Raw genomic sequence first — 20585 nt, 5'->3', positions numbered from 1 at the left:
AGGTGGCTGCTATGCTGCCGGGGCCCCAGGCTTCCTGTGCTCACCCGCCGCTGCTACCATTTCTCGTCTGAGTTCCTTGGGCCAGCTCCGGCCGCCGGGCCGGCCGCATGGCCCAGACCCCCGACGGCATATCCTGCGAGCTGCGAGGTAAGCGCCGGTCCTTCTCTCCTACTTGGCTGGGAGGAAGCCGTGCGGCCCCGGAACCAACCAGTGGCCCACCCAGAGTCCCGGGGCACCCGGCAAGTGGTTCCCTTTGGTCATCAGGAGGGCTTGGCGGCCCAGATCCACTCCACTGCTTCCTAGCTGGCCCCGTAGATGACCCCAGGTCCCCTAGCCCCATACAGACCACAGACCGTGAGCACGAACTGACCTCCATGGCAGGAACCGTCTCCCAGCAGACTGCCCTTCCACAGGCGAGATCACCAAGTTCCTGTGGCCCAAGGAGGCAGAACTGCTGCTGAAAACCTGGCTGCCAGAGCGGGAGGGTGCCGAGCAAGGTCATGTCCTGGTATGGCTGGGGCAGAGCCTGCCTGGGAGGGCCACTGGGGCCCAAGCAGAAGGAGCCTCTTGCCCTGCTCAAGGTGTGAGACACTCTTTCCCCTCAGGCGCTGCTCCGATGGAGAGCGTACCTGCTCCACACCTGCCTCCCTCTGAGGGTGAGTCCCAACAGCCCGGCCACCGCCCCCTTGCCCTCTAGCAGCTTTCCTGATGAGGGCTGCATCTGTGACGTTGTCCATCTTGTCCTTGTGGACTCTGCCCTCCCAACAGCACTGGGCTGCCAACATCAGGCAGGACTGGAGTCTAGACAGGTCTGGCTCTGAGATCCAGGCTGCACAAAGGACTGGGCTCCCAAGAGGGTGGGTCTTGCGCTTTGGGTCTTGGGCTTTGGTCCAAGCTCACCCAGGCACTCCATAGGTGGACTGCACATTCAGCTACCTGGAGGTCCAGGCCATGGTGCTGCAGGAGACACCCCCTCAGGTGAGACCCCTAGTACCCCACCGGGGCCTGCAGTCTGGTCTTGTCCTCCGTTCCCTACCCCCGCCTCCACATGGAGCCCATCCCTCACCCTGGAACCCATCCCTCACCCCACCCCCACCCCCAGGTCACCTTTGAGCTGGAGTCCCTGCCTGAACTGGTCCTGGAGTTTACTGGTGTGGCTGCCCTGGAACAGCTGGCCCAGCACATCGCTGCTGCCATAAGGAAGGTCTTCCCTCGCTCAACCCTTGGGTGAGGCCCAGCAGCTGACAGGGCTGGCAGGGAAGGGGGGCATCGAGGGGTGCCCTGGATGTTGCTGTCGGGGGTCTCACTCCCAGGGCCTAGAAGTTCCTTGCCCCCTTCTCCTTCATCCCCCTCCTCAGGAAACTCTTCCGGAGGCCCACACCCCCCTCCATGCTGGCTCGGCTGGAGAAAAGCAGCTCCTCAGAAGCCACCTCACCCAGCAGCCCCTGTGGTAAGGGCCAAGGCGGAGGCCACTTAGGGCTTCCAGCTGACCCCCTCCTGCATGACCCCTGGATTTGAAGGGCTCAACAAACTGAACAGAACCACTCAGCCACTACCCAGCCTGGGGCTGATCATTCTCCATCTCTGACCTTTTGTCTCTCTCTTGCCCCAATTCCTGCCCCATCACACCCTTGGCGCCAACCCAGGGGGCTTCTCGGAGACATACGAGGCCCTGTGTGACTACAATGGCTTCCCTTTCCGAGAGGAGATTCAGTGGGTGAGAGTAGGGCCCTCTCTGGGGGCTCTGGAGACATCTAATTCCCCTGGTGCTTTGAGAAGTCCCCCCTACCTCTTGTGGTCCCAAGCAAGTTGGAGGTACTTTCTTCCCACCCAGGATGTGGACACCATCTACCATCGTCAGGGCTGCCGCCATTTCAGCCTAGGAGACTTCAGCCATCTGGGAAGTCGGTGAGTGACCCGCCAGGGCTGTGAGGAGGGGAGGACTGCATGAACCACATTCCTGGCTTTAGCTTCTCCATGGAGAGAGAGGATACTGGACTTAGATCTGGCTCGGGGGTCCTGAGCTCTGCTCCTGCCCCTTCTTCCGCCCAGGGACCTGGCCTTGAGTGTGGCTGCCCTGTCCTACAATCTCTGGTTCCGGTGCCTCTCCTGCGTGGACATGAAGCTGGTGAGAAGCACAGGGGAGAGCGGGGAGGGTGGGTCAGTGGGCAGCCCGCTGAGCTCTCTCTCCCACTCTGGTTCTCAGAGCCTTGAGGTCTCAGAACAGATTCTGCACATGATGAATCAGTCATCCCACCTGGAGGAGCTGGTGCTGGAGACCTGTGGCCTGAGGGGGTAGGGGGGACAGGGCTTGGGTTGGAGAGACTAGTGGCCTGGGGAGGAGCGGGGAATCCAGGCTCAAAGCTTCACACATGGGGGGGGTGTGGTCTGGTCCCCAGAGACTTTGTCCGGCGACTGGCCCAGGCACTGGCGGGACACACCAGCTCGGGACTGCGGGAGCTCAGCCTGGCTGGGAACCTGCTGGATGACCGAGGTACACCTGAGCCTGGGGAAGCCCTGGGGGCTGGTGCTGGAGGTGATGAGACCCACACGGCTACTACCCCCATCCCGCAGGTGTGGCTGCCCTTAGCAGACACCTAGAGAAGCATCCTGGAGCCCTGAGGAGACTCAGCCTAGCGCAGACTGGGTTGACGCCGCGAGGTAGGCAGGCCCGAGGATGGTGTGGGGTGGTGGAGCTGGGAGGTGGGGTCTCCTGATGGTGAGCCCCCGTCCTCCATCACCAGGAATGAGGGCTCTAGGCCGGGCACTGGCTTCCAATTCAGCCTTTGACTCTGCCCTGACCCACTTGGACCTTTCCGGGAACCCCGGGGCACTGGGGGCTTCGGAGGACCGTGGGGTGAGTGGCTGTCTTTAGGGAGGTGATTGGGGATGCCGCCACAGGCAGTGGGGTGTTGGGAAGCTCTTGGTGGAGTGATCCCTGACTCTTTCCCATCTCCATCCTCCCGCCAGGGCCTCTATAGTTTCCTGAGCCGTCCTAACGTTCTGACGTTCCTGAATCTCGCAGGCACCGACACGGCCCTGGACACTGTGAGTGGGGGGTGATGTGTAGGGCTGGGCAGGCCTGTGGCCCAAGGGCGACTGGAGGCTGGGTGCTCAGTCCTCCGGCCGGTGTAGCCCACAACCTCCTCTCACAGCTCTTCGCGGCGCTGTCCCGCGGCGGCTGCTCCAGCCTGGCGCACCTAGACGCCTCGAGGAACGTCTTCTCCCGCACGTAAGGGGGCGGGGCGGGAGGGGGCAGGACTCTGCCGGACCCCGCCTCCCCGCGCCAGGACGCCCACTCTGCCCACTCCCCACCCCAGGAAGTCCAGGGCTGTGCCCGACGCTCTGCAACTCTTCCTCAGCCGCGCCGGGACGCTTCGGCACCTGGGCCTGGCGGGCTGCAAACTGCCACCCGACGCACTCAGGTCAGTGTCCCATGCCCTCACCTGTCGGCCAACACCCAGGCTTCACCTCGGCACCTCACTCCGCTCTTACCGCACCCTTGATCTCCCGGGCATCGTTCCTTCTTGCTGTTCGCGCTCTGCTCTGGGGACCCTTCTCCCAGCTTCCGCTATCCCCTGTGACACCCTCTCCCAGGGCGCTTCTGGAAGGCCTGGCGCTCAACACGCACCTGAATGACCTACACCTGGACCTCAGCGCGTGTGAGGTGAGCAGCCTGCCTGGAGCCGCGGGACTTGCCCTTTGGGGCTGGGGCTGCAAGGTGGGAGTGCTGGACCGTTGGGCTCCTGATCCTCCCCACCTGTGGCCTGTTGGCCTGAGCACGCTCCACTTCCCACCTTCAGCTGCGCTCAGCGGGTGCTCAGGTGATACAAGACTTGGTGTGTGATGCTGGCGCAGTGAGCTCCCTGGATCTGGCAGATAATGGTGAGGCCGCCCGGAAACCCATCCTCCCACTACCCACCAAATTCCCACCCCCCGCAGCCTCGCCTTGTGTGTGACCGGAGCCATCCCCCCAGGCTTTGGCTCAGACATGGTGACTCTGGTGCTGGCCATCGGGAGGAGTCGGTCCCTGCGACACGTGGCGCTTGGAAGGAACTTCAACGTCCGGTGCAAGTGAGCCCCCATCCCCGTCCTGGGCCTCCCAACTGCACCCCACCACCCGGGTCTTCTGCCAACTGCTGCCCCCGCCCACAGGGAGACCCTGGACGACGTCCTGCACCGGATTGTTCAGCTCATGCAGGATGACGACTGTGTGAGTTCACGGGACCACGTGGGATCCTCAGGCAATGGCTTCTGAGACCCGTCCTCCTTGCTGGCCCCTGACTCCAACTGCAAATGGCTTTCTCTTAACCCCAGCCCCTGCAGTCTCTGTCTGTGGCTGAGTCACGGCTGAAGCTGGGCGCCGGTGTCCTGCTCCGGGCCCTGGGCACCAATCCTAACCTGACAGCCCTGGATATCAGCGGCAACGCCATGGGGGACACGGGTGCCAAGATGCTGGCCAAGGCGCTTCGGGTTAACACGAGGCTCAGGTGGGCGGGGTCACAGGGGTGGGACCAACGGGGGAAGAGGGCGTGTATGGAGGGGTTTACTGGGGTAGGGCTGAATGAAGCAGAGCAGGTGGAGCTCAGGGGTGCTAATGAAAAGGCCAGAGGGGTTGGGAGCTCCTTGCAGAGCTCCGTCCCCGACTAAAGCCCAGCCTGGCCCAGGTCTGTGGTCTGGGACCGGAACCACACATCTGCTCTGGGCCTGCTGGACGTGGCACAGGCCCTGGAACAGAACCACAGCCTGAAGGCCATGCCTCTGCCACTGAACGATGTGGCCCAGGCTCAGCGCAGCCGTCCTGAACTGACAGCACGGGCCGTGCATCAGGTGGGGGTTCCCTCTCTTCCCCTGCCTTGCCCTGTGCCTTGGTCCTGCCCTACCACTTCTCAGGCTCTCTTGTGCCCAGATTCAAGCCTGTCTCTTGAGGAACAATCGCACAGACCACACCTCTACTGACTGCACCTCCTGCCCGAAGCCCCTGGGTCTGGGGTCAGACCCCTCCGAACAGGTCAGAGTTCCCCTACTGAGCCTTGAACACCAACAGACTGTAGAGAATGGGGAGGGTTGTGGCTGCTGAGAGACACCATGAGTCTGAGGGTAGCCAGTGTGCCTGAATCCTACTGTCCCAGACAAGTCCTTCTCCTTGATCTGCAGTGGAACTGATAGCTCTTGAAATAGCTCCCCCAGATAACACTACTAGCTGCCTTTTGAAAGCTTTTTTTTTTTTTTTTTTCAATTTAAAAAAACTGGGCGTGGGGAGGCTACTGCACACAGCTGATTTGCGAGATATCATTTCTCTAACTAAGGAATGAACCCAGGCCCCTGCAGTGAAAGCATGGAGTCTTAACCATTGGACCACAGGAAATTCCCTTAAATCATTTAAATAGGCTCCCTAGTTAAAGACAGGAGGTATTTTAAATCCTCAATCAGTTCTCCCCATCCCCAACTGTAGCCCCACTTGTGAATTTCCCTCTCTGTTGTGGCCCAACCCAAAGACCCTTCTTCTGGCTTCATCTCCCTCCACTACTTGGTGAGATGTTCCCCATCCACCTGTTCCAAAATCCCACTTCTCTCCCAAGCTCCAGAGCCCAGGCATCTTGACAACTTCAGAGCTTCACATTCTACAAATGATCTCGCCATTTCTCACAAAACTCTTCTACTCTGGAGCCCAGTCTCACTGGTGCCCACACCCACCAAGTGCTGTGGACAGAGCTTCAGTCCAGCTCTCTCTTGGCCACATTGCAGCCCCCACAGACCTCCTTGGTTCTGCATCTTGACCCATTCTCAAACACCGCTCCTTACTCCCACTCAACTATCCTTTGCTTCCCCCTTGTCTCTCCTTCACAGCTCCTCACTCGCATTTCTCTCCATTCCTCAATCTGTCCTCTAGGTCGATGATGAACAGATTGAACTTCTAAAACACTGACATGACTAACCACTCTTTTCCTTCCTATTCTGGACGTTTAGGAAGTATATATAATGTCCCTGTAATGAATCAAAGGAGACACTGGTCTCCCTTCTTGAACAGATAAGATTCCCAAGTGACTGTCCTGATGGTGTCAGCTTCAGGACCTCACCCACCCTGCAGAGACCTTGGGAAGGGGGCAGTCAGGATCTGGGGCCAGGGAGGGGACCAGGCTACAATTGAGTCCTCTTGCCCCCCAGGAAGTGAATGAACTGTGTCAGTCGGTGCAGGAGCACGTGGAGTTGCTGGGCTGTGGGGCTGGACCCCAGGGTGAAGCTGCTGTGCACCAGGCTGAGGATGCCATCCAAAATGCCAACTTCTCTCTCAGCGTGAGCACTCCCTCCCACCACGAGGACGCTTCCCTCTTAGTTAGAGGTCAGCTTGCAACTCCTTTTCTTCCTTGGCCTCCAGATTCTCCCCATTCTCTATGAGGCTGGAAGTTCCCCAAGCCACCAATGGCAGCTGCGGCAGAAGCTGGAGGGCCTACTGGGACAGGTGGGAGAGGTGTGCCGCCGGGACATTCAGGTGAGATAGTGCCCTGGCCCCAGCTGCCCCCCTTCCCCATATGCAGCCTTGACCCCCATCCAGAGGTGTGACTGTGGTATCCCGAGTCTGTGGTAACCCCCAGTGTTCTTTGGGGGTTTGGAGCCCCAAGCCAGTGAGGCTGGGCCCCGGCCACAAAACTCACTGTGCTCTGACCTTCGACCAGGACTTCACTCAGGCCACATTGGACACAACAAGGAGTCTCTGCCCACAGACATTGCAGGGTCCCAGGTGGAGGGAGCAGCTAGAAGGGGTCCTTGGGGGCTCAAGGGGTCTCCCAGAGCTGCTCCCAGAGCACCTGCTGCAAGATGCCTTCACTCGGCTCAGGTAGGCTGGATTGGGTTGGGCAGGACCGGGCTAGACTGGATAAAGACAGCACACTAACCCCTGTCCTCTGTTACCATCAGGAACATGCGCCTGTCAGTCACAGGGACCTTGGCAGAGAGCATTGTGGCTCAGGCTGTGGCAGGTCTGAGTGCAGCCCGGGATCGGCTGGTGAGGAGGAACTGTGGGCTTACACACACACACAGACACACACACACCTGGTCACTGCCTTGCAGGGGTTCTGTAATGTCTTGAGCAGGGATTATGTGCTTACATACACACATGGCCACTGCATTGCAGAGATTCTGTAATGTCTTTTGGGGTCATGTAGCCCAGTATTTAGGGGTTCTCTTAGCACTCATAGGACTATGGCTGAGGCCCTGTCTCCCCATCTTTGGGGTGCCTGGTATTGCAGGTGGAGAGTCTGGCTCAACAGGCAACAGAGGCAATGCCCCCTGTCATACCGGCCCTAGATGGAGATGAGTCCAGCCCCCTTGGGCCTGGGGAATTGGAAGGTCTTTTCTTCCCTGAGGAGAAAGAAAAGGATGATGAAGAGGAGCAGAAGGTAGGTGGTCGCGGAACTCTGGGCCTAGAACACTAGATCTTCCCATCTTGTTCTGGAGTATGGACCCCAGGCTGAGTTTGTGCCCTCCTCACCAGGATGAAAGTCCTCCACAGAAATGGCCTGAATCACTCCACTGTCTTCATCTGGACTCCTCCACTCACAGTAAGTCAGGGCCCCAGGGGAAGAGTTACTCAGGTTGGATAGACCTGGCCACCTGGACACAATATATTCATCTCTGCCCTGGGAACTCCCTGACCGTTGAGTGGGCCAGGCCAAGACCCCGTACAACTATGAAGTTGGGGTCAGTTAGCACAGGGTGGGACCTCAGACCAGGGCCGGGACACAGTCTTCTCTCGATTCGTTCCCTACTCTACCGCCCCCTCCCTTTCCAACCCGCGGGATGCGCATGTCTGGCGGCGTCGCGGGGCCGCGCGCCGCTCGGGGCCGCGCTCAGCACCACGGACAGCGGCAGCGGGGGAGGGGCGGGCAGGGGGGCGGGCGGCGTAGCCCAGCCCCTCCCCACGCCCTGGGCGGGTCCCCCGCCACCCTAGCGCCACTGCCACCGCTGCTGCCGCCGCCGCCACCTCCCCGGGCTTGGCGCTCGGTGCTCTTCTGGTGCACTCCACTCAGGTGCTGCTGAGGAGCTAGAGCCGGAGCCCGAGCTGGCGGCTCCGGGGGAAGATGCAGAGCCGCAGGCGGGGCCATCCGCTCGTGGCTCGCCGAGCCCCGCCGCCCCAGGGCCCCCGGCCGGCCCGTTGCCTCGCATGGACCTGCCGCCCTCCGGGCAGCCCCTGCGCCATCCGACCCGGACCCGACCGCGGCCGCGGCGCCAGCACCACCACCGCCCGCCGCCGGGGGGCCCCCAGGTGAGCGCCCTACCCCCATTCCAGAGCTCGTGGAATTGGGGGTCTCAGGCGGCCCATTCGCTCTTAAGGGTGATGGCTGGCAGGGAGGTGGGTGGTGGGGTCACGCAGCCGAGTTCTAGCGTCTTCCTGGCCACCCCCTTCCTCAAGCCATGCTCATGCGGGGTCACGAGTGTGTGGATTTCGTTGGGGGAGCGCCTGGGGTAGGACTCTGCCTTGGGTTGGCTGCTGCACGGGTAGATGTGTGAGAGGGGGTGTCTGTCTTACCCTCCCAACCCCAGGGTTACTGAAAGATGCTGCCCCCTCCTCCCATGGGGACAGTCCTGCGTCTACCCCACGTCCAGCGCGGGTGTATGTGTGGGCTGGGTACTGGCGCGGGTCGTGGGCACAGGGCCGGAGGTGGGGAGGAGCCTGCTTGAGGCCCCCCAGAGGGTCTGACGCAGCAGCAGGCGCCGCTGAGCCGGCAGCAGGCCGAGTGGGGTGGGGGTGGAGGGTACTGCAGGGACTGTTTGGAGCAGAGAGGGTGGCAAGTGGGAACGTGCGACCCAGGGGACACCTGGGTTTTAGTCTGCTGGTGACCAGGTGGTTTGGGGTGTTTAGGATACTCAGTGGGATGAGAATGGGTGTGAGCTGTGTACGTCCAGGGCCAAGTACAGGTGAGGGGGGTATGTGAAACCAGCATCTCTGCCCGGCCGCTGGACAGTGGGGGAGCTCGTAACAGCAGCTCCAAAGGGTCACTGCAGCTCCCAGGTCCTGGAGTTGCCCAGAGCCTGCCGCTGGACAAGGAAGGTGGGAAGAAGTCACAACTGAACTCAGCCCTTTAACCCTGTGGTGTCTCTCAGGTGCCCCCAGCCCTGCCGCAGGAAGGGAATGGGCTCAGTGCCCGCGTGGATGAGGGCGTGGAGGAATTCTTCTCCAAAAGGCTGATCCACCAGGATCGCCTGTGAGTAAGGGGCAGTTGCAAGGGTGGGGGAGAGGGTGGGCTGCTCCATGGGCCTTCCCACTCACTGCTGACTGTTCCCACAGCTGGGCCCCCGAGGAGGACCCGGCAGCCGAGGGAGGTACCACCCCTGTGCCCCGTACACTTCGCAAGAAGCTGGGCACCCTCTTTGCCTTCAAGAAGCCTCGTTCAACACGTGGGTCACGACCTGATCTTGAGACCAGCCCTGGCGCGGCTCCCCGCTCTCGAAAAACCACACTCGGGGACTTGCTTCGACCACCGGCCCGTCCTGGCCGTGGTGAGGAGCCTGCTGCAGGGGCCGAGGGGGGCACCAGCAGCCCAGACCCAACCCGCAGGAGTCGGCCTCGATACACCCGCGAAAGCAAGGCATACTCCCTGATACTGCTCCCTGCTGAGGAGGAGGAGACAGTGGGTGCCAGGCCCGACAAGGTGAGGCCTGGTGACCAGGAGCAAGGGCTCCCCTGGAACGGTTGGGGCAGCAGGCCCTCTCACCACTCGGTGTCTCTGTCCCCAGCGGCGGCCCCTGGAGCGGGGAGACACAGAGCTGGCCCCATCCTTTGAGCAGCGAGTACAAGTGATGCTGCAGAGGATCGGTGTGAGCAGAGGCAGTGGGAGTGCCGAAGGCAAGAGGAAGCAAGTGAGTTGGAAAGGGGTGCTGTGGGAAATGAGGCAGGTGACACGCGGCTAGCTTTATGTGGGTGATTTATGTGACCAGGAGACTCCTGACAGGTCTGTCAGATTCACCCTTTCTTCCCTCTTGGTTTCCGCTCTGACCCAGGCCACCAGTATCTCCTCCTTGCAGTGGTGACAGTCCCATTCTCTGCAGATCTAATAGAAATCTGACTTTTGAAAGTCATCTTCATTTGAAACAGCAAATCCTCTAGGGGACTTGACTCCTAATCCTGCCTCAGGGCCCAACGGGGCCTCAGCCCTGGTCACTGCCTTCATCTCACTGCTGTCAACCACAGCTGCATCTCAGGACCTCCATACAGGCTCCGCTGTCTGGAACTCCTCTCTGCCCCACTTTCAGCCTCTCACCACCATCCAAAGGCTACACAAGGTCCCTCCCTCTTCCTCCATCTGTTTCCCTATGGACCTTCCTTGACTCTTCCATGCATCCTGCTAATGCCACTCTCTGATCACAGTTCCTAGTAAGAATCACCACCCTATGGACTAACCCTATAATAACTTTGCAGGAAAATCAAAACACATGTGAAGTGAGACTCAGCTTGAATTTAGAAACACTAAGTTATAGGAAGTGAATCACAGAACTGAGAAGTCACTGTATGTGTTTGTGCCTGCATATGCTTCTGTGTTAACTGTCCGCCACCACAGACCGAGCTCCAAGACCAGGACTGGGTCTGCCATGTTCTTGCCCAACCCATGGTGGCTGTTAGTGGCAGATACAGAACAATAATACATAAGAAAACAAGGCTAGCATGAGGGTGGGACAGGACTAAGCTTGACTTCCCTGTTTCCCACAGAGCAAAGATGGAGAAATCAAGAAGGCTGGCTCAGATGGTAAGTGGGACCCTGGGCTGGTGCAGTACATTTTGGGGGAGGAAGAGACAGTCCACAGGGATTTGCTCTCCTGGGGGTAAGAGGAGTAGAAGCCATGTTTTTTCTTCCCCTCACTAAGGTCTGGTGCCTAAGCCCCCGACTCTGCCTTTGCAGGTGACATTATGGACAGTTCCACAGAGGCTCCTCCCATCTCGATCAAGTCCCGCACCCATTCAGTGTCTGCTGGTGAGTGAGAGCCACAGTGCTGGGGAGCACGTGGGGACAGACAAGCTGCAGGGGATCGGACCATTGCCTGACCCAGGCCTTGGCTGACACCCCTCTCCCCACAGACCCTTCATGCAGACCTGGGCCAGGGGGCCAAGGGCCTGAGTCTGCCACCTGGAAGACACTGGGGCAACAGTTGAATGCAGAGCTCAGAGGCCGTGGTTGGGGCCAACAGGATGGTCCGGGCCCCCCGTCCCCATGTCCAAGCCCAAGCCCCCGAAGATCCAGTCCCTCCCCAGACAGCCTGGGCCTCCCAGAGGATCCCTGCTTAGGCTCCAGGAACGAAGGTAAGCAAATACCCCAGCTTCCACTCAATACTGGGCTAGGGACTGGAGGAGTCCCCTCTGGGAACTCAGACCCTGAAGGTGGGAGGCAAGGGTGGCTGTTGGGCCCACACCCTGACCCCCCTGGCCTCCCCCAGATGGCTGGCTGAGGCCGCAGCCCCGTTTGGCAGGGCGACGAGCAGTGTCTGTGCATGAGGACCAGCTCCAGGCCCCTGCTGGTGAGGGGGAAACACCTCCCTGTGGGCTGGAATACAGAAGGAGATGGGGGAAGAGTGGGCTCCCTTTGTGGCTCTGGTCCTTGAAGGGCCACCAGTGTCCTGAGGGGTTGAAAAATTGGAGGCAGAAGGCTAGGAGCCACCACTGCCGGGGATGGGAGGGTGAGGGGAAGGCAGAGGCTCCAAAGACAAGTAAGTGTTGGGAGGGGGGCCCTTAGCATCCCTTCCCAGGTCTGTCTGTATCCCACAGACCGGCCCCTGCGGCTACAGCGCTCCCCTGTCCTCAAGCGCAGGCCAAAGCTTGAGGCGCCTCCATCTCCAAGCATAGGTAAGGGGGGCCAGGGCCAGCTGGGAGGGCGGCAGGGCTGCTTGGTTCAGTCCTAACCCTTCCTCTCTCCCTCTCTTTCTGTGCAGGATCTGGCCTTGAAGCCGAGCCTCTACCCACCCAGTCTACAGAGCCCTCCAGCCCACCCTCCCCAACCACAAACCAAAGAGGCGGCGGCCCCAACCCCTGACCTCTTCCTTTCTGCCGCATGAGATTATTTTATTAAAAAACTCAAAGGAAGCTAGTGTGGAGCTTTGTTTATCCGCCCCCAGGCCTGGACCTGTGCACGTATCCTCCTATGAGCCCTCACATCTGGGTCAGTTCAGAGTCTGGCTGTGGCTCCATCAAAAAGTGCAAGGCCCAGGCCACGAGCTGGGGAGGGAGCCTGAGAAGAGAACCAAGGTTTTAGGTCAGGGGGACGGGGACAGGCAACTAAGACAGCAGGGGCAGCCCCAGGCACTCACCTGGCAGCCTGCACCTGGGCACACAGGGAGGGGCAAGGTGGCCTGTACTCATACTGGAAGGCAGAACCATCACGATGCCTCTCTGGGGGGTCCTGAAGGGGACATGGTGTCTGTAAAGGGGCCAAAAAGGCCTCTAACCTCACCCAAGGCTGCCCCAGCCCCCAGCCCAGCTCTACCCAAGGTCCACCCACTTCTACCCTCCAGCTGTGGGGGGCTGTGCTCACCCAGACACAGCTGGACTCCAGGGCTCCCTTGGTGGTTCTTGTCCTTGGAGAATGATGCAAGGTCTTGGGGGGTAACCCAAGCTCTTTGAACTCCAGGCTAGGTTTCTGGGCCCTGCTTACATGGGCCTGGTGTATACTGGGGGCATGGCCAAGGCGTGACAGGCTTGGGGTACAGCTCAGGAGTGGGGTGTTGGGTATACTGCTGGGGTGTGGGGACCCGGGGGGCAGGGAGCCGTGGGCTGAGCAGATGGTTGACAGGGGCTGGGAGCTGCCCTTCTGTACTGGGTCTGGAGCAGCCAAGGGCAGAGGAGGCAGAAGGCTGACGCTGGCACTGTTCTCCTTTGACAGCAGGTGGCTGGGTATGGCAGGGGTTCCTAAGGAGGAGGGGGACTCACCATGGGCACAGTCCCCTCAGCTCAGATCAGCTGAAGGACCTGTGAGCGGAGGCTTGCAGGGACTGTGTTCACCCCCGCCCAGCTGGGTACCCTTTCAGAGCCCAGGCACCTAATTGATTGACAGCAGCAAGAACATGGGGCCTGAGCATCACCTTACCTGAGGAACTGGGCGAGGAAGGAGGGGAGGAGATCAGACTCAGCGACAGGTCCTGCAGAGCCAGGTGTGATGGGGATCGCTCAGGGCCTGGGGGTGGAGGGGGCTTATCAGCACTGGGGGCACTGGGCAGGCTTACCTCCCTCTTGACCTCTCCAATCCTCCTTACCCTGTACCCTCTGAGTTGGGCCCAGAGAGCTCAGGATTTGCTGGTCATTCTCAGAGATGTGCAGCCGTAGGCTGGGGACAGTGTACACAGCTTCTCCCTGTGGGATGAGAACGTTCAGTCTGGGCCCTTGCCCAACTTCCCACGCTGACATTTCCCAAGAGAAGCCCCAGACTGACCGTGGCTCTGCAGCGAGAGGCAGCCCAGGGTGTGATGGGGGCTGCCGTGTCAGGACCTGCCAGTATCAGACAGCTCTCAGCCAGGCGCACTAGTGCCTTCTGATGCTCCTGGTCCACCTCTACCTCATTCAGAAGCTGGGACAGTGAAAGACCTAGGGCAGGGGATCAGAGGATGGGCTGAAGCTCAGAGGAGGAGGGGAAGCTTTACTAAGGAAGCAGTGGGGTTGCCGGTTACCTGTATTGGATGACGTGGACTCTGAAAGGTGCTCCCTAGAGAAACAGAGGGGACAAGTCTGAGGGACAATCCTGAAGCCTACCTACACAGATCTGTCACCCCCTGACTGAACCACACCTGACCCAAGAAAACCAACCCCACACTCACTCCAAGCAGTCACAGAGCTTTTTCCGCACATCTGGGTCCTCGTTGCTGGAAAAGAGGAGTGGTAGGCAGTCACTGTTCTTTATGAATCACAGCCTGGTCATGGTGAAGGGGCGTAACTCTGTGAAGCTAGAGCCATGCTTGAAGGGCCACCCAAGACAGACAGGTGAAGTGAAGTGAAGACTTCACAGAAGTGAAGACTTCTGACAAAACTTGGTCCACTGGAGGAGAAAATGGCAACCCACTCCAGTATTCTTGCCTGGAGAACCCCATGGACAGTATGAAAGGCAACAAGGTATGACACTGGAAGATGAGCCCCGCCTTCCCCCACAAGGTTGGAAGGTGTCCAGTATGCTACTGGGGAAGACCAGAGAGCAATTACTAAAAGCTTCAGAAAGAATAAAGTGATTGGGTCAAAGTGGAAATGATGTTCAGCTGTACCTGGTGATGAAAGTAAAGTCCAATGCTGTAAAGAATACTGCACAGGAACCTGGAACGTTATGTCCATGAATCAAGGTGAATTGGATGTGGCCAAGCAGGAGATGGCAAGAGTGACATCAAATCTTAGGTACGAACCAGTGAACTAAAATGGATGGGAATGGGCGAATTTAATTCAGATGACCATTATATCTACTACTGTGGGCAAGAATCCCTTAGAAGAAATGCAGTAGCCCTCATAATCAACAAGAGAATCTGAAATGCAGTACTTGAGTGCAATCTCAAAAATGACAGCATGATCTTGGTTCATTTCCAAGGCAAACCATTCAACATCACAGTCAGTGATGCCGAAGAAGCTGAAGTTGACCGGTTCTATGAAGACCTTCTGGAAGTAACATCAACAAAAGATGTTCTTTTCATCACAGGCGATTGGAATGCAAAAGCAGGAAATCAAGAAATAACCAGAATAATGAAGCAGAGCAAAGGCTAACAGAGTTTTGTCAAGAGAATACACTGGTCATAGCAAACATCTTTTTCCAACAAGCCAAGAGACAACTCTACACATGAACATCACAAGATGGTCAATACTGAAATCAGACTGTGTTCTTTGCAGCCAAAGATGGAGAAGCTCCATAGAGTCAGCAAAAACAAGACCTGGAGCTGACTGTGGTTCATATCATGAGCTCCATATTGCAAAATTCAGGCTTAAACTGAAGAAGTAGGGAAAACCACTAGGCCATTCAGGTATGACCTAAATCAAATCCCTTACGCTTATACAGGGGAGGTAAAAAAGTCAAGGGATTAGACTTAACAGAGTGCCTGAAGAACTATGGACAAAAGTTAGTAACACTGTATAGGAAGTGGTGACCAAAACTAACCCAAAGGAAAAAAATGCAAGAAGGCAAAATGGTTGTCTGGGAAGGCCTTACAGATAGCTGAGGAAAGAAGAGAAGCAAAAGGCAAGAGAGAAAGGGAAAGATATACCCAAATAAATGCAGAGTTCCAGAGAACAGCAAGGAGAGGTTAAAAAAAAAGCCTTCTTAAGTGAACAATGCAAAGAAACTGAGGAAAAGAACAGAATGGGAAAGACTAGAGATCTCTTTAAGAAAACTGGATATTTCAAGGAAACATTTCATCTAAGGATGGGCACGATAAAGGACAGGAACAGTAAGAACCTAACAGAAACAGAAGAGATTAAGAGGAGATGGCCAAGAACACATAGAAAAACTATACAAGAAAGGCCATAATTCTCCAATAACCATGATGATGTGATCATTCATCTAGAAGTAAACATCCTGGACTGTGAAGTCAAGTGGGCCTTAGGAAGCATTACTACAAACAAAACTAGTGCAGATGATAGAATTCTAGCTGAACTATTTAAAATCCTAAATGATGATGCTGTTAAAGTGCTGCATTCAATGTGTTAGCAAATGTGGAAAACTCAGCAGTGACCACAGAACTGGAAAAGGTCAGTTTTCATTTCAACCCCAAAGAAGGACAATGCCCAAAAATGTTCAAATTACTGGACAATTGCACTCCATGCTAGCAAGGTAATGCTCAAAAATCCTTCAAGTTAGGCTTCAGCAATAGGTGAACCAAGAACTTCCAGATGTACAAGTTGAGTTTCAAAGAGTCAAGAGGAACCGGATATCAAACTGCCAACACTGGATTATGGAGAAAGCAGAAGAGTTCCAGAAAAACATTTACTTCTGTTCACTGACTATGCTAAAGCCTTTGTGTGGATCACAACAAACTGGAAAATTCTTAAAAAGATGGGAATATCAGACCACCTTACCTATCTCCTAAGAAATCTGTATATAAGTCAAGAAGCAGGAGTTAGAACTGGACATGAACAACTGGTTGGTTCGAAATTGGGAAAAGAGTACAACTGATATGCAGAGTACATCATGTGAAATGCCAGGCTGGATGAATCACAGCTGGAATCAAGTTTGTTGGGAGAAAAATCAATAACCTCAGATATACAGATACCACTCTAATGGCAGAAAGTGAAGAGGAACTAAAGAGCTCGTGAGGAGGGTGAAAGAGGAGGGTGAAAAAGCTGGCTTGAAACTCACCATTCAAAAGATCATTAGCATCCAGTCCCATCACTTCCTGGCAAATAGAAGGGGAAAAGTGGAAGCAGTGACAGTGTTTATTTTCTTCCGCTCCAAAATCACCACGGACAGTGACTGCAGCCATGAAATTAAAAGGCACTTGTTCCTTGGAAGGAAAGCTATGAGCAATCTAGACAGTGCATTAAAAAGCAAAAACATTACTTGTTAACAAATGTCCATACATTCAAAGCTGTGGTTTTTCCAGTAGTCATGTATGGATGTGAAAGCTGGACCATAAAGAAGGCTGAGTGCTGAAGAACTGATGCTTTGGAATTGTGGTGCTGGAGAAGACTCTCTTGGAATGCAAAGAGATCAAACGAGTCAACCCTAAACGAAATAAATCCTAAATATCTATTGGAAGGACTGTTGCTGAAGCTGAAGCTCCAATACTTTGGCCACCTGATGCGAAGAACTGACTTATTGGAAAAGACCCTGATGCTGGGTAAGACTGAAGGCAGGAGAAGGGGGTAGCAGAGGATGAGATGATTAGATAGCATCACCAACTCAATGAACATGAATTTGAGCAAACTCCGAGAGATAGTGGAGGACAGAGGAGCCTGGTGTGCTGCTGTCCATGGGGTCACAGAGTCAGACACAACTTAGCAAATGAACAAAAACAACAAGCGCTCCATGTTACTAAAGCCCCAAGCCCTCAAACCCACAAGGCCTATGCCAACGCCAGCCCGGCCTGGGTGAAGAGTACAGCTCAACAGTGGAGGCATCACTTACCAACCAGTCACCTGTTCCCGGGGTTGTTCCGTGGGCAGCAGAGCGAAACGGTCCACCTGGAGGTAGAACTCCGCGGGCTGGAGGGGTGAGTTCAGGGACCGGGTCTCAGGAGTTTTCAGGAAATCAGGCCCAGTAATCCACCCAAGCCAGCTTCACCACTCACCGTGTCTCCCTGGGCGACCTGGACGCTGACCTTGCAGTCCCGCAGCAGCAGTATCCGGCCTTCTGTCCCTCTGAAGCCGAACTCCTTCTCCTCCCTGCGGCGAGCGCGGTCCTCACTGAAGCGCTCGCCAAAACGCAGCCCTGCCCGCCTGGGACCCGCCCACCTCGGGCTCAGGGCTCAAGGCTCGTGCTGTCTCACCCGACTCCAAAGTTCCCAAGCTCCGTGGAGCCTCTCTCACCAGTCTGAGGCGTTCAGGGCCTCCCCCGTCACTAGGCATCGGATACTGTGGGTCCCGTCGGATACAAGCAGCATGGCCTCCGCGTCGGGCGGGTCAGGGGCACCGGACGGGCTCTGGGCCTTGGCCTCCTGCAGTACCTGAGGGCGGCGACCGGCGTCAAACCCACCGCCTTGGGGCCCCGCCCAGGTCTCGGGGCTCTGAGAAGGGTGTGTGTGTCGGGGGGGCGCGGAACTCACCTTGAGCAGCTGCCCCGCCCGCGGGCTTGAGAGTGCGTCTGACCCTAGAACCAGCTCTCGAATCCAGGGTCGCAGGACCAGGCCCCCAAAACTTGCCATTCCCGCTGCTGGAGACCGCAGGTAGCCTCTAGCCCGCGTTTTTCCCGTGCGACGCGGCCCCGCCTCGCCGCTAGAGGGGAAACGCCGGACGTCTGGGCGGGACTAGAGGTCGAGGCCCCGCCCAGGAGCGTGCCCGCGCGTGCGCACGAGAGCGTCTTGGTCGGGAACTCTGTTCAATTGGATTCCGTCCTGTTTACGCTTACCCGAGCATCTCTCCAAGCAGCGGCAAGGCGTTGGGGCCGTTCTTCAAGTCTCCTGTGGCGCTGGGCAAGAAGGGGCCAAGAACTGGCTCCGATGGAGAGGGAGAGCTCTGGAACCTGAGGCTGGTTCCAAGCATGGTGCGAGAGAGTGGCTCGAAGCCACTTCAACGCCTGTGACCTCAAGGAGTTCAGCAAGTATTTGTCGTGACTCCACTTTCCTCATCTACAAAATGCTTAGTCTTGCTGCTGCTGCTGCTAAGTCACTTCAGTCGTGTCCGACTCTGTGCGACTCCATAGACGGCAGCCCACCAGGCTCCCCCGTCCCTGGGATTCTCCAGGCAAGAACACCGGAGTGGGTTGCCATTTCCTTCTCCAGTGCATGAAAGTGAAAAGTGAAAGTGAAGTCGGTCAGTCGTGTCCGACTTTTAGCGACCCCATGGACTGCAGCCTACCAGGCTCGTTAGGCCAATGGAAATAAGAGTACACAGTATTCAATAAACACCACTTCTCTCACTCTCCCCTCGGATTGGCCAAGCCCCTCCCCTAGACTTCGGGGACGCTCGGACCGTAGCGTAATGACGTAAGAAGACGCAAAGACTCCTCCACCCCTCTCCGTTTCCTAGGAAACGTGGACTCCGCTTTCCTTTCTGCGTCGCTGCCCCCTTGACGTCACGGTTCGGATAGGAGGGCGGGGCGGCGCGGGCGACTGGAGGGGCTGTGCACCTGCGCCTCGGCGGGCGGTCTGGGGCATCGTCCCCGGCCTGCCCGGCCCCGCCATGGCCAGGCCACAGAGGACTCCAGCACGCAGTCCCGACAGCATCGTCGAGGTGAAGAGCAAAGTAAGGGCCCCTCCAGCCCTGGCTCCGGCCTCGGCCCTAGGCGCTTCCAATTCCCTCATTCTCCCCTTCCTGGCTCCTTGGTCCCCACCACCTTTTCCTCTTCTCCATCCTCCCCTTCCCATTTTCCGGCTTGTCTTCTCACTTTCCCCCATCCATCCTCCTTCCTCTACTGCCGGCCTCTGGAGTCCCTCTGTGGCCTGGGTACGTGGAGGGCGGGGGGTAGACCTTGGACAGCGTCCCTTGTACTGGAGCTGAGGTCTGTGTGGAAGGCTACAGCTGTTGTGAACCCGTCTCCCACCTCTGCCACCTTCGGACCTATGGTGAGAAAGGGCACGGAGTCCATTCTAACCTCTCCTCTCCTCCCACCCCCTGCCTCCAGTTTGATGCTGAGTTCCGACGCTTTGCTCTGCCTCGCGCTTCAGTGAGCGGCTTCCAGGAGTTTTCTCGGTTGCTGCGTGCAGTACACCAGATCCCGGGCCTGGACGTGCTGCTTGGCTATACTGATGCTCACGGCGACCTACTACCCCTCACCAACGACGACAGCCTGCACCGGGCCCTGTCCAGCGGGCCCCCACCACTGCGCCTGCTAGTGCAGAAGCGGGGTGAGGAGGATGGGGTACAATGGGCAGCCTCTGTGGGGTAGGGTGACAGGGCAGGTCTACCAGGGTTAGTCTATGCCCAAGATATCCAGGCTTCACCCTCTGCGGTCCCTGCCCTTGGCCTGACCTCCAAGTGTCAAGAAATAGCTACAGTGCCCCCTTCCTCAAGGAGGCCTGGGCCCAATGGAAAAGGGCCCAAATGGGAGAGCAGGGTTTCTGATCTCAGCGCCTCCCTCTCCTGCAGCAGAAGCTGATTCCAGTGGCCTGGCCTTTGCCTCCAACTCTCTGCAACGGCGCAAGAAAGGGCTCCTACTTCGGCCAGTGGCACCCCTGCGCACCCGGCCACCGCTACTGATCAGCCTGCCACAAGATTTCCGCCAGGTTTCTTCAGTCATAGATGTGGACCTACTGCCTGAGACCCATCGACGGGTGCGGCTACATAAGCATGGTTCCGACCGCCCCCTGGGTTTCTACATCCGAGATGGCATGAGCGTGCGAGTAGCTCCCCAGGGCCTGGAACGGGTTCCAGGCATCTTCATCTCCCGCCTGGTACGAGGGGGCCTGGCTGAGAGTACAGGGCTGCTGGCAGTCAGTGATGAGATCCTCGAGGTCAATGGCATTGAGGTAGCCGGGAAGACCTTGGACCAAGTGACGGACATGATGGTCGCCAACAGCCACAACCTCATTGTCACTGTCAAGCCAGCCAATCAGCGCAATAATGTGGTGCGTGGGGCATCTGGGCGTCTGGCAGGGCCTCCTTCTGCTGGGCCTGCTGAGCCTGACAGCGATGATGACAGCAGCGATCTGGTCATTGAGAACCGCCAGCCTCCCTGTTCCAATGGGCTGTCTCAAGGGCCTCCATGCTGGGACCTGCACACTAGCCGCCTACTTCCTGCTGCCCGCAGCTCTCTGCCCTCCCTGGATGATCGGGAGCAGGCCAGCTCTGGTTGGGGGAGTAGCATTCGAGGAGATGGTAGTGGCTTCAGCCTCTGACAGGGAAGGATGCAGCCCCTTGCCACTCCAGGCTCTGGGACATTCCAAGGACTTTCCCAGTGGGAGGTTTCAGCGTGCTCATGGGCCCTCTCAGTACGGGGAACATTAAAGGTTTTCTACAAATGCAGTTATGGTCATTCTGT

The 20585-nt window shown here is 57.6% G+C and overlaps 3 protein-coding genes across 12 annotated transcripts; 2 read left to right on the top strand and 1 right to left on the bottom strand.

Annotated features, from left to right (window-relative positions):
- The first annotated feature begins 14 nt into the window (after window positions 1–14).
- On the top strand, window positions 15–12073 carry CARMIL2 (capping protein regulator and myosin 1 linker 2). 5 transcript variants are annotated; one of them, XM_027516235.1, is made up of 39 exons: window positions 18–147; window positions 414–508; window positions 606–656; window positions 916–978; window positions 1103–1227; window positions 1359–1450; window positions 1647–1717; window positions 1835–1908; window positions 2053–2128; window positions 2207–2295; window positions 2400–2494; window positions 2575–2661; window positions 2745–2857; window positions 2971–3048; window positions 3156–3232; window positions 3321–3425; window positions 3598–3667; window positions 3804–3885; window positions 3978–4074; window positions 4156–4213; window positions 4318–4490; window positions 4668–4830; window positions 4910–5011; window positions 6169–6297; window positions 6380–6493; window positions 6678–6838; window positions 6919–7006; window positions 7251–7400; window positions 7496–7562; window positions 8031–8266; window positions 9106–9206; window positions 9290–9653; window positions 9739–9861; window positions 10709–10745; window positions 10899–10970; window positions 11075–11296; window positions 11431–11511; window positions 11759–11836; window positions 11923–12073. In XM_027516235.1, exons 1-39 carry the CDS (start codon window positions 108–110, stop codon window positions 12021–12023), a joined length of 4200 nt encoding a protein of 1399 aa, XP_027372036.1. In that variant the 5' UTR covers window positions 18–107; the 3' UTR covers window positions 12024–12073. The 5 variants fall into 5 exon arrangements, with proteins under 5 accessions (XP_027372037.1, XP_027372034.1, XP_027372036.1 ...); XM_027516233.1 differs by having other exon boundaries at window positions 17–147; window positions 1647–1908; XM_027516237.1 differs by lacking the exon at window positions 11431–11511 and having other exon boundaries at window positions 20–147.
- On the bottom strand, window positions 12036–18318 carry ACD (ACD, shelterin complex subunit and telomerase recruitment factor). Of its 5 annotated transcripts, none has more exons than XM_027516238.1 (13): window positions 18015–18317; window positions 17713–17881; window positions 17477–17613; window positions 17239–17332; window positions 17076–17152; window positions 13798–13842; window positions 13651–13685; window positions 13416–13567; window positions 13240–13336; window positions 13074–13160; window positions 12522–12895; window positions 12298–12407; window positions 12036–12218 (listed from the first exon to the last, which is right to left on the bottom strand). In XM_027516238.1, the coding sequence occupies exons 1-13, from the start codon at window positions 18146–18148 to the stop codon at window positions 12140–12142; spliced, it is 1590 nt and encodes a 529-aa protein (XP_027372039.1). In that variant the 5' UTR covers window positions 18149–18317; the 3' UTR covers window positions 12036–12139. The 5 variants fall into 5 exon arrangements, with proteins under 5 accessions (XP_027372039.1, XP_027372042.1, XP_027372040.1 ...); XM_027516241.1 differs by having other exon boundaries at window positions 13416–13471; XM_027516239.1 differs by having other exon boundaries at window positions 12298–12389; window positions 18015–18316.
- Window positions 18319–18543: 225 nt separating this feature from the next.
- PARD6A (par-6 family cell polarity regulator alpha) lies at window positions 18544–20569 on the top strand. Of its 2 annotated transcripts, none has more exons than XM_027516248.1 (3): window positions 18544–18850; window positions 19230–19452; window positions 19697–20569. In XM_027516248.1, exons 1-3 carry the CDS (start codon window positions 18788–18790, stop codon window positions 20440–20442), a joined length of 1032 nt encoding a protein of 343 aa, XP_027372049.1. In that variant the 5' UTR covers window positions 18544–18787; the 3' UTR covers window positions 20443–20569. The 2 variants fall into 2 exon arrangements, with proteins under 2 accessions (XP_027372049.1, XP_027372048.1); XM_027516247.1 differs by having other exon boundaries at window positions 19694–20569.
- The last annotated feature ends 16 nt before the right edge of the window (window positions 20570–20585 follow it).

This window comes from Bos indicus x Bos taurus, chromosome 18 (genome assembly GCF_003369695.1).
Source record: "Bos indicus x Bos taurus breed Angus x Brahman F1 hybrid chromosome 18, Bos_hybrid_MaternalHap_v2.0, whole genome shotgun sequence".
NCBI classification, from domain to species: domain Eukaryota; kingdom Metazoa; phylum Chordata; class Mammalia; order Artiodactyla; family Bovidae; genus Bos; species Bos indicus x Bos taurus.
Note: the sequence above shows the minus strand (reverse complement) of the source record. Positions and strands in the feature narration are given on the sequence as shown.

Bases quoted from the DNA above. Each gene is read 5' to 3' on its own strand.
- ACD (XM_027516238.1), bottom strand. From the start codon at position 18,148: ATGCTTGGAACCAGCCTCAGGTTCCAGAGCTCTCCCTCTCCATCGGAG. The intron at 13,686-13,797 runs GTGAGTGTGGGG...CTGTTTCTCTAG, and splicing joins AAGCTCTGTGACTGCTTGGA to GGAGCACCTTTCAGAGTCCA. The intron at 13,568-13,650 runs GTAACCGGCAAC...CCCCTGCCCTAG, and splicing joins GTCCACGTCATCCAATACAG to GTCTTTCACTGTCCCAGCTT.
- PARD6A (XM_027516247.1), top strand. From the start codon at position 18,788: ATGGCCAGGCCACAGAGGACTCCAGCACGCAGTCCCGACAGCATCGTC. The intron at 18,851-19,229 runs GTAAGGGCCCCT...CCCTGCCTCCAG, and splicing joins TCGTCGAGGTGAAGAGCAAA to TTTGATGCTGAGTTCCGACG. The intron at 19,453-19,693 runs GTGAGGAGGATG...CCTCTCCTGCAG, and splicing joins CCTGCTAGTGCAGAAGCGGG to CAGAAGCTGATTCCAGTGGC.
- CARMIL2 (XM_027516233.1), top strand. From the start codon at position 108: ATGGCCCAGACCCCCGACGGCATATCCTGCGAGCTGCGAG. The intron at 3,049-3,155 runs GTGAGTGGGGGG...CTCCTCTCACAG, and splicing joins CCGACACGGCCCTGGACACT to CTCTTCGCGGCGCTGTCCCG. The intron at 3,886-3,977 runs GTGAGGCCGCCC...CCATCCCCCCAG, and splicing joins CCTGGATCTGGCAGATAATG to GCTTTGGCTCAGACATGGTG.